This window comes from Coptis chinensis, chromosome 1, assembly GCF_015680905.1.
Source record: "Coptis chinensis isolate HL-2020 chromosome 1, ASM1568090v1, whole genome shotgun sequence".
In the NCBI taxonomy this organism is placed as follows: domain Eukaryota; kingdom Viridiplantae; phylum Streptophyta; class Magnoliopsida; order Ranunculales; family Ranunculaceae; genus Coptis; species Coptis chinensis.
Window position 1 is genome coordinate 2,285,674 of NC_141456.1, and position 15,011 is coordinate 2,300,684.

Consider the following 15,011-nt stretch of genomic DNA (forward strand, 5'->3'; position numbering starts at 1 on the left):
CCGTTAATTGTTCTCTGAGGTTAGTTCGTTGTGTTTGCATCCAGTTTCCGATTTTCCGTTAATTAGGTTAGTTCAATGCATTTGCATCCAGTTTCCGATTTTCCATTAATTATTATTTCACGTTAGTTCAATGCATTTACATACAATTTCCAAATTCTCATTAATTATTTTTTGAGGTTTACTACAATTCCATCCAGTTTTCGATTTTATGTTAATTATTCTTTGAGGTTACATAGTTCAATGAATTTGCATCCAGTTTCCGATTTTCCGTTAATTTTTTTTTTTAGGTTATTTCAGTGTAGTTGCATCCAGTTTTCGATTTTCAGTTAATTATTCTTTGATATTAGTTAAATGCATTTGAATCCATTTTATAATTTTTTACTTAATTATTTTTTTAGGTTAATTCAATGTCTTGCAGCACAAATATTAGTATGATTAAAACCATGTAAGTAAACCACTCCAAATAAATCAAACCCTTTGTATGACACTTTTTAGAAGCTCGAAACTTTTTGTGGTTATAAAGGGACTCTAAAGTAGCAATAAGTGTCATAGCTCTAGACTCTAGCCATACTCTCCTCATGTGTTTTGCTAATAAGAATTATACTAATGGCGTCATAAAACCTCCCCAACTTAACAACGTCAATTTCTGCACATTAGCACTCAGTCCCCGATTCTTATATACAACTTTAAGAAGACACATAAATGGACAACCTCAACTGAATCATCATCTCCTTATTGAGCTTTATGTATTTCCAATGTCTATAAACAATGTGGCAAAACCTCTTTACTAGTCAACAATGCAACATAAACGTGTGTTTTTATTATTCAATATCTTTAGCTAATTTCCTATCAGGCACACTAAGTCGTGGTATTCATTTAAGCTGCTAGCTCATGCTGAAGCAAGTCAAGGGTGGGTTCTGATTCTAACTTTGACAATATATTGTTAGCCCTATTTAGATATCCCAAACTATCATTAAACATGTTCAAACCATAGCAAGCAAATCCCATCAAATGCAAAGTCATGGCCAGCGGTAAAGATGACAAACATGAATCATTTTCACTATTAACTAAATTTTAGAACCAAATTATGTGTACTTGTGATGCCTTCTATAAGAGGAGAAGACCAACATTTAGTGCTAAAAATCTCAAGCCCGAAGAGAAAATAAGGTGTGGAATGCTCTAATTTGTAGTTATGCCCAAAACGATTTTTTTTTAGGATAGCATACATCTCATACGGGACATGAAGCATGCCAAGTTAAACACAGATGTAGTTATATATAGTGGGGTTGTTTCTTCTCTTGCTCAATATACTATGTCTACTAATGTCGTGAGCATTTTCATTGACATGTTGGATATGGGCTTGAAGCCGAATGTCGTAACCTTAGCAAGTGTCCTCCTTGCCAGCAATATCTTTAGTTTAGCTTGATAATTGTAGAGAAATGATACAAAAATCCATGGCTACTCCTACAGGAACATATTGGATTATGAAAGAAGGATTAGAAATGCTCTTGTATCTGTTTACACCAAATGTGATTCAATTCAATATGTTGCTTCTGTCTTTGAAGATATTACATACCAAGATGCGATTTCTTGGAGCTCAATGGTTGTAGGATACGTTCATAATAAATATTTTTAAAAAGCACATGGAACATTCAGGGAGGTGATTACTCATGAAATTCAACCAAATCCTATCTCTGTGATAAACGTTATTTCATAAAAGCAATCAGCCAATGCGAAATCCGAAAAAGTCAATGGTCATGTAAAAGCAATCAGCCCAATCAACCATCTCCTCTTAAAGAAAACTAAAGAGGATTGAAAACTTCATAAAAGTTTTTCAGTGAAATTTTCTTTTCAATGGTTTCTTATTGATGTAGACTAATAGAGGAGCGAGCATAAAGAGCATGTGGCTCAGATTGCTGAGGTGTTGCTGGAGAAGGAGGTTTTACACCAAGAGGACATGATTAGAGTACTGGGGGAACATCCTTGGAAGTCAGATGAGTAGACAAATTAAACGATAGGTTCAGGGATGGATTTATTATGGAAGAGAAGAGTGTAGAAACTACAGAGGTTGAAAATGCAGATGATGAATCGTCACTGGCCTCTTGAACCACAATTTGTGTTTTGTATATGAAATGGGGTTTTTCATCATCCCATGTAGGCATATGTACAATTCAACATGTTTTCCATAAGACTACTACTGCAGAATGTTTGTTGTTGTCGTGATTTGATATCTTGGTAATCAAACCCTCAGTAGAGGATTTTTTTTGTCTCCTCCAGTATTTTTTTATTTTTATTTTTTTTTGGCTAAATATCCAGTATTAATTTATGTACATATGTAGTCTATTTCACGTTGTAGCATAAGGGCATGGAGAAAAGTTCTTACTTGCTACTTTTGTTGTGGGACATGCCTTCCCTTAAATCTACTGATGAAGATTATAGAGTTCTATGAGTTCTTTCAAATCATATTCTCTTAGAAGGGCCTTAAACATAGGATAGCCTAGCTTAGAACATGTTTTTTTTTGTCTTGAAAAGTACTTTGCTGCTTGCCTTGGTAAAAAAAAAGATACTCTCTTAACTTTGACATCTTAACCATCTTGAAAATCAAGGAAAGAAAAATAGTATAAAAGTCGAGCCCCAAAGTTGGAAATTTCTTATTTGTCTAATTTTATTGTTTCCTACTTTTTCGTAATTAGCCAAAGAGTTTTACAAATATTGGAGTGTGAAGGCTCAAACCAAGAGAGTACAACTATAATCTACTATCTATATACTAAAGCAGAGACCTCTAATGGAGGATTTTCTCTCTCCGATGTGGCACTCTAATATGAGAGTTAGTTTTTTTTTCTCTCCTATGTGGCATTCTAATATGAAATATAGTCTTTTCTAATATCCTACAATCCTACGTACATGGACCCTCTTTGGAGAGTTTGAGTGTATTTCTAATTCTTATATTTAGAGAGTTTGAGTGTATTTCCAATTATTTAAATTTGATCAAATAAAAAAAAATACTAAAAATAGGTGATTTGTAAAATGTAATTTCCTATTACTAATCAAATACTTTTAGTGTTCTAATTCTTATATATTTGATCAAATAAAAAAAAATTGCTAAAAAATAGGTGATTTGTATAAACTAATTCCCTATTACAAATCATACAATTTTAGTGTCTATGATAAAACACTGACTTATTTCGAATATATCCTTAACACGATCTCAAAACATAGTTAAAAACAATTATACAAAAAATAACATCACAAAATATATAATATAAAATGAAAAAAATAAAATAACGGCAAAGCAATAATGACAAATATTTTAAAAAATATATAATACTGAATGAAACTAACGTCAAAAAACAATTAATGAGGAATCGAAAACTAGATGCAAATGCATCGAATTAACCTCTAATAATATTTAATGGGAAATCGGAAATCGGAAACCGAATGCAAATGCAAACATTAAACTAATCTTAAAAAGTAATTAATAGAAAATTGGAATATGGATACAACTGCATTAAACTAACCTCAAAGATCAAAACTTGGATGCAAATACATCAAACTAACATAAAAAAAAATTGTCGAAAAATCAGAAACTGGATGCAAATGCATTGAGTTAACCCTCAAAGATTAAATTGACGGGAAATTGGAAATTGATTGCAACTGCATTGAACTAACCTTAAAGAAAAATTAATTATAAATTGGAAACATGATGCAAATGTGCAGAACTAATCTTAAAAAATAATTGGAAATCGGAAATCAGATGCAACTGCACTGAACTAATCTCAAAAAATAAACTGGATGCAAATGCATTGAACTGACCTCAAAAAATAATTAACGGAAAATCGAAAATTGGATGCAAATTCATTGAACTAACCTCAAATAATAATTAACAAAAAATCGAAACTAGATGCAAATGCAACTTTATCAAATAATAAACGAGAAATCGGAAACTGGATGCATTGCATTAAACTAATCTCAAAGAATAATCAACGGAAAATCATAAACTGGATGCAAATGCATTGAACTGATCTCAAAGAACAATTAATAGGAAATTGGAAATTGGATACAAATGTATTGAACTAACCGAAAAGAATAATTAACAAGAAATCAGAAACTGGATGCAACTGTATTGAACTGATCTCAAAAAATAAATAACGGAAATTGAAAATTGGATGCAACTGCATTGAATTAACCTCAAAATATAAATAACGGAAAATCAAAAACTGGATGAAAATGCATTAAACTAACCTCAAAATATAATTGGGTTATATGTTGTGGGAATGTCTCGATAAGTATAGTTTTGCATTTAAAATAGTTTATCTTATCTCTTTCCATATGATTGGGAACTCCTTGCTATTCAAGTAACTTCAATATATATGAACTTCACTTTATTAGGCAATCTCACAAAACTTCAATCAAACTTCTATTATTAAACAACAAAATGAAATTGAAGAGTTTTATCAAAGGTGAGTTCTTTTTTTTAGTGGAGAGTGAGATTTTCACGTTATAAGAAATTTAGTTGAGTGATCAATATAATATTAATATATAATAGTTATGCATATTTGCAAATATTTTTCAGAATAATTAATATAACAACACCCGTTTGTAGATAATCTTAGAAGATTCCACATAGTGAGTCATGCATAATTTAAACAATAATTAATGGAAAATCGGGAACTAGATAATCTTCGATGCTCCCACATTGTAAATCAAGCATAATTTACTTTTTATGTTATGTTTGCAAGAACACTACATATGGATCAGTAGAAATTGATAGTACACACCACATTAGATAATTAAAAGGAAATCAAAAACTGGATTCAAATACATAACTGAGCTTAAAGAGTAATTAACGGAAATTGGAAACTTTATGCAAATGCAATAAACTAAATTCAAAAAGTAATTAACTAGAAATCGAAAACTGAATGCAATTGCATTAAACTAACATCAGATAATAACTAACGGGAAATTAAAAATTGGATGCAAATCCTTTAAAAATATTTAACGGGAAATCGAAAATGATATACAAATACATCAAACAAACCTCAAATAATAATTAATGGAAAACTGGAAACTATATGCAAATGCATTGAACTAAACTCAAAAAATAATTAACATAAAATCAAAAATTGAATGCAACTGCATTGAACTAACCTCATAGAATAATTGGTAAGAAATCAAAACTAAATGCAAATGCATTGAAATAATCTCAAAGAATAATTAACGGAAAATCAGAAACCGGATATAATTGCATTGAACTAACCTAAAAGCATAAATAATCATAAACTAGATGCAGATGTATTGAACTAACCTTAAAGAGTTATTAATGGGAAATCGGAAACTGGATCCAAATGCAATGAACTAATCTCAAAGACTAATTAATGAAACATTGAAAAATTGATGAAACTGCACTGAACTAACCCAAATGAATAATTAACGGAAAATTATAAATTTGATATAATTGCATTGAACTAACCTCAAAAAATAATTAACAAGAAATTGGAAACTTGATGCAAATGTATTGAACTAACCTCAAAGAACAATTAACATAAAATCGGAAATTGGATGCAACTGCATTGAACTAACCTCATAGAATAATTAACGGAAAACCAAAAACTGGATGCAACTGCATTAAACTAAAATCAGAGATTAACTAACGGGAAATCAGAAATTGGATGCAAATGCATTGAAATAATCTCAAAAAATAGTTAACTGGAAATCAAAAGTCAAATGTAACTACATCGCACTGACCTTCAAAGCATAAATGTCCACTTTTTTAGCATTATCACATGAGTAATTGCGAGTAATTAGGAACCCAAAACGAAAGTTAGTTTATAAAAATAGACTCTAACATGTATGCAAACTGTATAGAAATTATAAATTATCGAACTAACATAGAAAAACAATTAACGGGAAATCAGAAACTGGATGCAGATGTATTGAACTAACCTCAAAGAGTAATTAACGAGATATTAGAACCTGGATGCAAATGCAATGAACTAATCTCAAATAATAATTAACGAAACATCGAAAACTGGATGCAACTGTACTGAATTAACCTTAATGAATAACTAACGAGAAATCATAAAGTTGATGCAATTGCACTGAACTAACCTCAAATAATAATTAACGGAAAATCGGAAACTTGATGCAACTGCATTGAACTAACCTCAAAGAATAATTAATAAAAAAATTGGAAACTGGATGCAATGTACTACATTAAACTAACTTCAAAGAATAATTAATGGAAAATCATAAACTTGATGCAAATGCATTGAACTAATAACCCTAAAACATATTTGTATTATATATAGGGAGAATAAATGTCTCGACATATATAGTTTTGCATTTTAAGTAATGTTTATCATAATTCTTTTGAATGATTTCTATAAATTTATTTTCCAGAGAATCATTGAATGCCCCAATTTGGTTTTATTGTGATTAAGAATGTCTTGTTATTCAAGTAGCTTCAATATTATCTTCGCCACATTGGGGATTCTTACAAAACTTCAATCAAACTTCAATTGTTAAACCTAACAATAAAAAGAAGTTAATGAGTTTTATCGAGGTTTGATGCTTTTTTTTAGAGAGTGCAATTTTGTTAATTCCAAAAGAAATTTTAATGAGTAATTAATATAATTTTTATATCTCATAACTACGCATAGTTCTTAATAATAATTTTAGAATAATTTAATATAACGACAACAACCCGTCTAATTCCCGTAGGACACGCTCATGTGATGTGACAAAATTTTTCAACTTTGGGAGTAGAACTCTAGGGTGAGTATTCTTTCGGGGATATGGAAACAATCAATTTGTTTTAGTGATTTTGTGCGGGCATTAGTAGTAATGTAGGATTACGACGCCCGGTGATGATTTACCGCATTAAATCACCATAAATCTAATAAAACTATTATCTAACCTTTTAGCTAGATTGAGTTTAAGATAATTTATTTCAAAAAAAATTACGGATTAATATCCTAAACTACAAAGTGAAGAGGTTATCTCAATTTGATTCCTTAGTTTCCGACTACGTACTTATCCACCATAATCGCTACTTATTAACGTATTTCGATTTATTTTCAATAAAAATATATTCTGATTCGAAAATTTGCCGCTAAATCACTATAAATCTAAAAAAATTATTATACAAGCTAGATCGAGTTTAAGATAATTCTATTTGAATATATCTAAAGATTATCCCTATAGTGAAAACATAGAGGAAGAATGTTATCGGGAAAAAAAAACTTGGAGAAAATTCTATTTTCCAGTACATGGTATTAAACTGTATTTTTCTTGAATCACCACAAAACAATACTCTTTAAATGACCTTCATATGTCTAGATATAACTAGAGGAACGAAAATATTAAGCAATAATCCATCAAATAAACTGAACAAGATACTTTAGCACACTTTGGTGGTCTTCTTCCTGTCCATGACAAACTTTTTCCAGGCATCAGTGATCTCCCTTTGAGTCTCCAGAGCAGTCTTCTTAACGGTAGTTCCATTGCCCCCTATCTTCTCGTCACTGAAAATAGCAGCGCTCGTTACCGCTTGAATCTTGGCGGGATGGTGATCGAGTTCTAGTAGAACCTTTTCAATGTCATTCACAAGGCGCTCGGCTAAGGTATGAGAAAAGTCTTCTCGAATAACAACACGCAACACTGTGACATGCTGTGCATCTGCTGGCATTGTGTAGGCTGGAACGATCCACCCAAATCGACGGAGCATGTCTGCCACCTCAAACTCGTCATGGCGACTATGGTCCTTGAGAGAGAAGGCCACTAGTGGCACCCCTTCGTCCTTAGAGACTATGTTAAATCGTCCCGTCTTCTCCAATCCTTTCCTTAGTACCATTGCATTTTCTCTACAGTTTTCCATTATGTTTCGGTATCCCTGAAACGAGAAACATGAATTAGAACTTTAATGATTCTAGTTTGGTATTTACTCATTATTACATGGTATTGCTAATGCATTAATGCGATTGTTCTATATATAGACAGATCAGGTAATTGGATTTACCTCATAACCCAAACGAATAAGTTGATAGTACTGGGCAATAACTTGACTCGAACCTGTAATTTAAGTAACGAATATAATCGTTAATTGCCTTAAGTCATAATAATCCTCAAGAGCTAAGGTCATGCATTTCAATTAGCACAATCAAATAGTGTTAGACGTTCTTGAAAGTACCTTTAGAGAAATTGAGGGTGAAGGTAGGTTGATCAGCCCCCAAGTAGTTAATATGGAAAATGAGTTCGTCAGGCAAATCTTCTTTGCTCCTCCAGATAACCCACCCGATCCCAGCATAAACTAGTCCATATTTGTGGCCACTAACATTGATGCTCTTAACTAATGGCAATCTAAAATCCCATTCCAGTTCTGGGTAAATAAATGGTGCGATGAATCCACCGCTAGCAGCATCGACATGAATGGGAGTATCCCATCTGCATAAATTAGAAGGAAAGAATGAATTAACATGAAAGATTGAATAAGGTTATGATATCATGTTCACCAGCTAACTAAGCCGAACTTAGTTCAACTACACTAAAATCCTATATAGGATGTATGGCCATATGGGCCATGCATATGAAACGTGATCAAATAATGGGAACATAAAGTTAGTAATGAACTAATGATAAGTCTTACGTACCCAGTTTCCTTGTTCTTTTCGACCAAGAGGTCGTTTAATAGTTTAACATCCTCGAATTCTCCATTGAGAGTTGAACCCAGGATTGCCGCAACACAGATGGTGTTCTCGTCCACCATTTCCACTGCTTTCACTGGGTCCATTACGTAGTAGTCATCTCTCAATTTAACTTCCTTCAGCTCCACCTCGAAGTACCTAGCAAATTTCTCCCAACAAACCTGCATACCATCACATCACATGTGGAGGATTAAACAATATCACCTTGAATACAATTATAGGTGCACGGTCGCACGGAATTGCTAACGTAATTGGGCTGGGTTCGATTCTGATTATTACGTCAAACGGGCTTATTTTACTCTAGTCGTTCTGGAGTAAGCCCATTTAGAGAACCCAGCCCAACACAACTTGGACAGCAATAGAAGGCTGAAGAAATACTAGAGAAAAAAGCCCAAATGCATACCTGAACGTTGGCTCCAGTGACGATATTAGGCTTGTCAACGGGTTTGCCCTCAGCCCTTCTCTTGTTTTGCCACTTCCTTTTGAATGCTAATCCAGCCAACATTATGGCCTCTGATGACCCTACCGTCCCTACTCCAACTGCTGTCTCGGAGTCTCCAAGTGGAGCATTGAATAGATGGGCTATCATGTTTACGCATCGGTTCTGTGTTGATTGAAAACAAATATGAAGGAATCAAAATTAGCATCTTAATCGGTTTAACCTGTATTTTTGTTTATCGCAACTATCGTTTTTGCAATCATTTCAAGCTTGACTAATCCTGAATAAACCCAAAGTGCATATAGTTGAGTTTTCTTAAATTAGGGGCAAAGAAAAGGTTGCTTTCTATTTCAGCCCTTGGCGTTATTCCTTTAAGGCTAAGTCTAATGGTTTGGTGCGCTATCCCACGAAACTACAATAGTACACTGGATAGTGATAGCGGGTTAGCGTTGCGTTTCCAAAACCGATGGTGCATTTCCAAAACCGATGGTTTTTTTGACAGTAGCCAATACCAATGGCGTATAGGAAGGAATTTTATTTTTTTTGGACTCTCCACTCTCCCCTTTTCCAAAGGCCTGTGGGAAAAAAGATTTAAAAAAAAAATCTATCCGCCACACAATGTGGCGTGTGAATTAGATTTCTTCTACCCGCCACTCATACTGGCGTGTAGACTTGAATAACGTTGGCGGATTAGCATTTTGACACACCATTAAATTAAAATTTTTGTGATATTTAGTGTTTTTCCGCACCATTGGACTTAACCTAATAATGCAATCAGCAAAAGTCCCTTAGCAGCTGCCTATCAATATCACACTAGTTTTCTTAGTTTTTAATTATCGACCTTTTAATTATTCTCAACTCACTATCGGTTTTTTTTTTGTGGCCGACAAAGGCTGAGGGTGTTTATGGCTATAATGATGTTAAATATATTAATATCCCATCCATAAGTGATGTGAGGTGCTGGCTTGCTGTTCTGCATATTCTTTTACAGTAAATCTTTGATCATGACATTAAAACATAAAAGCCGAAAAAAGATGTATAGCTCTGGCCTCAGGGTCAATTCTTTAATCTTGAAGCAAAAAATAATTAGCAGAGAGCCAGAGATTCGGTTAAAAACTAGGGAGGTCAGTGTCAAAGTGCATAATATATCTGCCTTCTACGTGGGAAGCTATAGCATTAGCATACCTACTCTTATCGTCTAACAATATGGCAATAATGCTTAGTCCAACTATAATTACTTAACTCCTGAGTCCTGGTGTTTTGGTTTATCCAAAGAGATTCCATAAATAACAAATAATAATTTGTTCGATGTAAATCTTGCTTGCGCTGCTCACTCAGGACATTGCAAATAAACCTTCCTCGTATACATTCGATGTGTGTCTCTTGATCAGGCACATACATAGTCCTATATGGTTATTCAAGACAATTGTCAAATCGGTATTCTTCTTCCTTCTTTCTCGGTCAATGATTGAAGGAAAATAGGTAAAGAAAAGGTGATTGACAAATTTTCCTACATGTATAGCATTAGCATACCTACTCTTATCCTCTAACAATATATCAATAATGCTTAGTCCAAGTTCTGGTTTATCCGAGATTCAATGAATAACAAATAATAATTTGTTCACTCAGAACATTGCAAATAAACCTTCCCCGTATACATTTTATGTATGTCTCTTGATCAGGCACATACGTAGTCCTATATGTTATTCATGTATGTCTCTTCCTTCTTTCTCGGTCATTGATTGAAGGAAAATAGGTAAATAAAAGGTGACTGACGAAATTATTTTGGTCTTTAGGTGATTACAATTCTTCAAGCTCGGTAGGGACAAGCCGACAAGGGACCAGTGGACCAAACCATGAAATGAAAGTTGATAAAAGCCCTTTGTAGGTACTAGGTACGCGACCGTTTACATCTCCGTCCACAATATCTATGCTTCCCTTCCACACTTTCAGGTCAATATTTAGAACTTAGAAGTACTGGTTACCACAATTATGAATTTGTGGTGTATGTATTCTTTCTAATGGCCATTGCCACTTATTAAAAGGGACAGTGGACAGTGGACAGGCCCACCACAACGTACCCACTGACCCACTAGTTCCAAAATCCAATTACTGGCTAAAATCAATCAATGAGGTTGTCTACCCCAAGAATGTTCTCATAGAGACGAGGTCCGCGATCAATGTGTGATCCAATGGTTTAAAAATACAACATCTTCTCATTTTTTTTGTTTTCAGACCAATGGATCACACATCCAACAGTTCGCAGACTCTCATCCCTATAAAGATATTCTCGGGATAGTTGGAGCTATTTTTCATTGAAACTTTGGAGGTCCAAACACGGACCTAAAATGTTTTTCGCTACAAATTGCCGCCAGTTCAGCATATGGCAAAATTTCGTTTTAGAGTCTTGACTTATAAAGTATATGCAAAAATCTCAGCAAAAATGAAACCTAATTAGGTAATTATCTTTAATAGAATTTCATACATGGTTCATATAAAGCTGTAAGTATCAAAGACTCCAACAGCTACGTGCAACCGTGCAACCAACCCATTAATAAAGTAACAACTGACAAGTTGAAATATTAGATCCACATCTCAACTCTTATACCAAGCTTTTTACATAAGTCAGAACAGAAGCAGCCTATCATTCTCTTGTGGTAATGACGCCTCATCTTATCTGTCAAATTCAGTTTTCCGTTTCTTAATTTAAGCTTCACTTTTAGTATAGTAGTTGTATACATACTACAAAATATCAAGATATGACAAAATATTGATTTCTGATTTATAGATATGTATCGTAAATATATTTTTCTCTTTGGAGATATTTGACATTGTTTCATATGTAAATATCGTAGATATATATAAAATATCGATAAATATCATAAATATTATGGATATTTTTTATATATATAATAATAAATATTAAATAAAATTATTATCTACACAAAATATCATCAAATATATCAAAATATCACAAAATATTACAAAATATCGTTGAAATATCGTAAATATTTACAATCTTATATATCTCTAAACATATTGTAATATTTATATATCTTTTGTTGAAATATAGATATTTTGTACTATCTCTAAACATATCTTTTGTTGAAATATCTATGATTGATATATATATATAAGGAGAATTCTATTCCTGGACGCAATGAGAGGCACCAATTTAATCAAATCTTATCGTATCATAATCCAGTATATTCTCATAATATGTGCATTTTAAAATTAGATCATGTAAACCTTAATACTTACTTTGTTATCCTAGGGAAGGTAATATTGAAGCCATGAAAACACTTGTGGCTGTGGTAGTGTACACAATTTATTTTCCATATCAAATGAGATAGGTGTAATTACCTGGAGCTCAGTGGTAACAGGGTATTCATCCATGTCAACGTAATTCTTGTTGATGGAAGACATCATAAGTTTATCGCACTCCGGTTCCATCCAAGTTGTCACAAACGACGCTAAATTAAGCCTTGGATTTCCATCCAACATCAACTCATCGTTGATGATCTGGTAGGCTGCTTCCTTTGGGATCGAATTATCTGGCATCTTGTACCTAAAAAAACATATTACAACCATTGTTAATATGCCTCTAAGCCATAGAAATATGACAATACGAAATATGACAATAAGAGATGTATATATAGATCTTACCTTGGCAGACTAGTTCTAACATATCTTGAAGCAAAAGTGGAATGAATGGAAACATCAGATTCTGAAGCTGCCTTCGAAAGAACCATGGTTGTAACTCAAGGGAAAAAATAAGTAATAGATGAGAAAGATGTAGAGAATAATTTCAAGTTCTAATTAGTGATAACGCTTGGTGATGAAAGTGGAATAGAAGGATGCTGCATTTATATAGAGAACTGTTATGTGACCGTGTGGCCCACTTTATAATTTTATCAAACGCGTTCTCAAATGTCTCCAATCCACCCTGCTTTCCACCTTTTTCAATTATACTGTCGAAGCCTCGAAGGAACGACAAAAAAATGCCAAATTTGACCATGCTTAAGAAGAAACAGTATTTATATAATTTGACCATGACTCAAGTTTTGGAAAATACTAGATGCATCAAATGCCTTAAAATTCCTCGGAAAAAGAAACAGCTGAAGTTTTAAATAATCTGATCATATTAATTTATATGTTTTTTGCTTCTAAATATAGAAAAATAACAAATTAACGAAAGTCATGAGTCATGACTGAACGATTTTTCCTTGATTTATTAGGCTCTAGCTCGGTAGAGTTGCGGAGCATTCAATATCGAACCGAATCAAGGATACTCAGTGAATTATTCAGCCATCACGTTGAATTTCATACTATTATGCATAGTAAAATGGTTGACTATTAGCTAGTTTGGTCATGGGATTAAGGATACTCAGTCAATTATTTAGCTCATCACGTTCAACTTCATACTATTATGCATAATACATGGTTAACTATTAGCTAGTTTGGTCGTGGGATCAAGTCGTGGTGACTTAAAAAAAAATTCAAAAAGAAACAAAAAAATAATAATACATGGACAGCTATCTATGAAGCCCACTGTGATCACATGTTTTTGTTTTTATGGAAAATCAAACTGTTAGACAAGTCAAAAACCACATATTTGCTAATATAGAGGACTAATACATTAAGGGCCATTTGTTTTTGCCTCTTATAAGACCTCAAGGTCTTATAACCTCTTATAAGATGTGACCCAATAATTTTGGACATTTTTTTTGTTTGTTTTTTGCCTCTTATAAGAGGCATTCTACTAGAAATGTCTTATAAAAGGCTCCAATTCTATAAGTACCAAAATTGGATCTACTTCAATTCTATAAATCTTATAACTTGAAAAATGACTCAAACACCACCTTCCATATACCCCTAGCATCATTTCTCTCTTTTTCCCTTTTCATTATCTTTTTTCTAAATAACTCCATTGTCCTAACCACCACTGGCTACCACCACCACCACCATCATCACATCTACCACCACTACCACCGTACTATTAATACTATCATCACCACTACCACCACCACTTCCACTATCACCACCACTGTCGCCACTACCACCACCATCATCACCTCCACCACCACTACTACCGTACTATTAAGACTATCACCACCACCACCACCACTATCACCGTACTATTAAAAATATCACCACCACCACCACTATGCTATTAAGACATCCACCACTTCTATTACTACCACCACCACCGTACTATTAAGACCAATATCATCACTTCTACTATCACCACTACCGTGCTATTAAGACCACTACCACCATTGCCGCCAATTAAAATAGTTTCCTAAAATCGATATTCTAATTATCAAAATTGATTTAAACCGAAAATCAAACTATACGCTTGTTTCAAATTAATCTATTCAAGTTAAATGTGATGTAAAACAAGGTTATATTTGTCAAATAACCATCTATAGGATGTAATGTATTTGTTTTTTCTATTTTTACAAGTGCTTATAAGAGGAACTTAAAATGAAAAACAAACCACTTTATAAGACCATCTTATAACACATGGTCTTATAAGACCCTCTTATAACTTAACCTAAAAAAACAAATAGCCCCTAAACTGGTTTAATCTAAAGATAATTCATAATTCATAACAAGACAGTAGCCGAGGTTGTTGCGTTAAAGCACAAAGAATAAAGTTAGTGGGACTCACAATTTAGTTAGGCTAGGAGCCTAGGAATGTCCCGTCCTGCTTCATATTAGGGGTAGGCAATGGACCGGGTCGGGCTAGCCCGGCCCTAAACATTTAAAGTCTTTCAATTATTAGGGTCGGGCCCTAAAGTCCCCCATAGGGCGGCCTGGGGGTCATAAAGTCTAAAATTTCCCCGACCCTACCCTAAGCCCTCTTT

General features: G+C 33.4%; 1 protein-coding gene across 1 annotated transcript; it reads right to left on the minus strand.

The window, feature by feature from the left end:
* Positions 1-7,224: 7,224 nt before the first annotated feature.
* On the minus strand, positions 7,225-13,284 carry LOC147521237 (glutamate decarboxylase 1). The gene is made up of 7 exons (XM_086600088.1): positions 12,808-13,284; positions 12,505-12,709; positions 9,106-9,306; positions 8,649-8,863; positions 8,189-8,442; positions 8,018-8,070; positions 7,225-7,891 (listed from the first exon to the last, which is right to left on the minus strand). The coding sequence occupies exons 1-7, from the start codon at positions 12,891-12,893 to the stop codon at positions 7,400-7,402; spliced, it is 1,506 nt and encodes a 501-aa protein (XP_086456214.1). The 5' UTR covers positions 12,894-13,284; the 3' UTR covers positions 7,225-7,399.
* Positions 13,285-15,011: the final 1,727 nt, after the last annotated feature.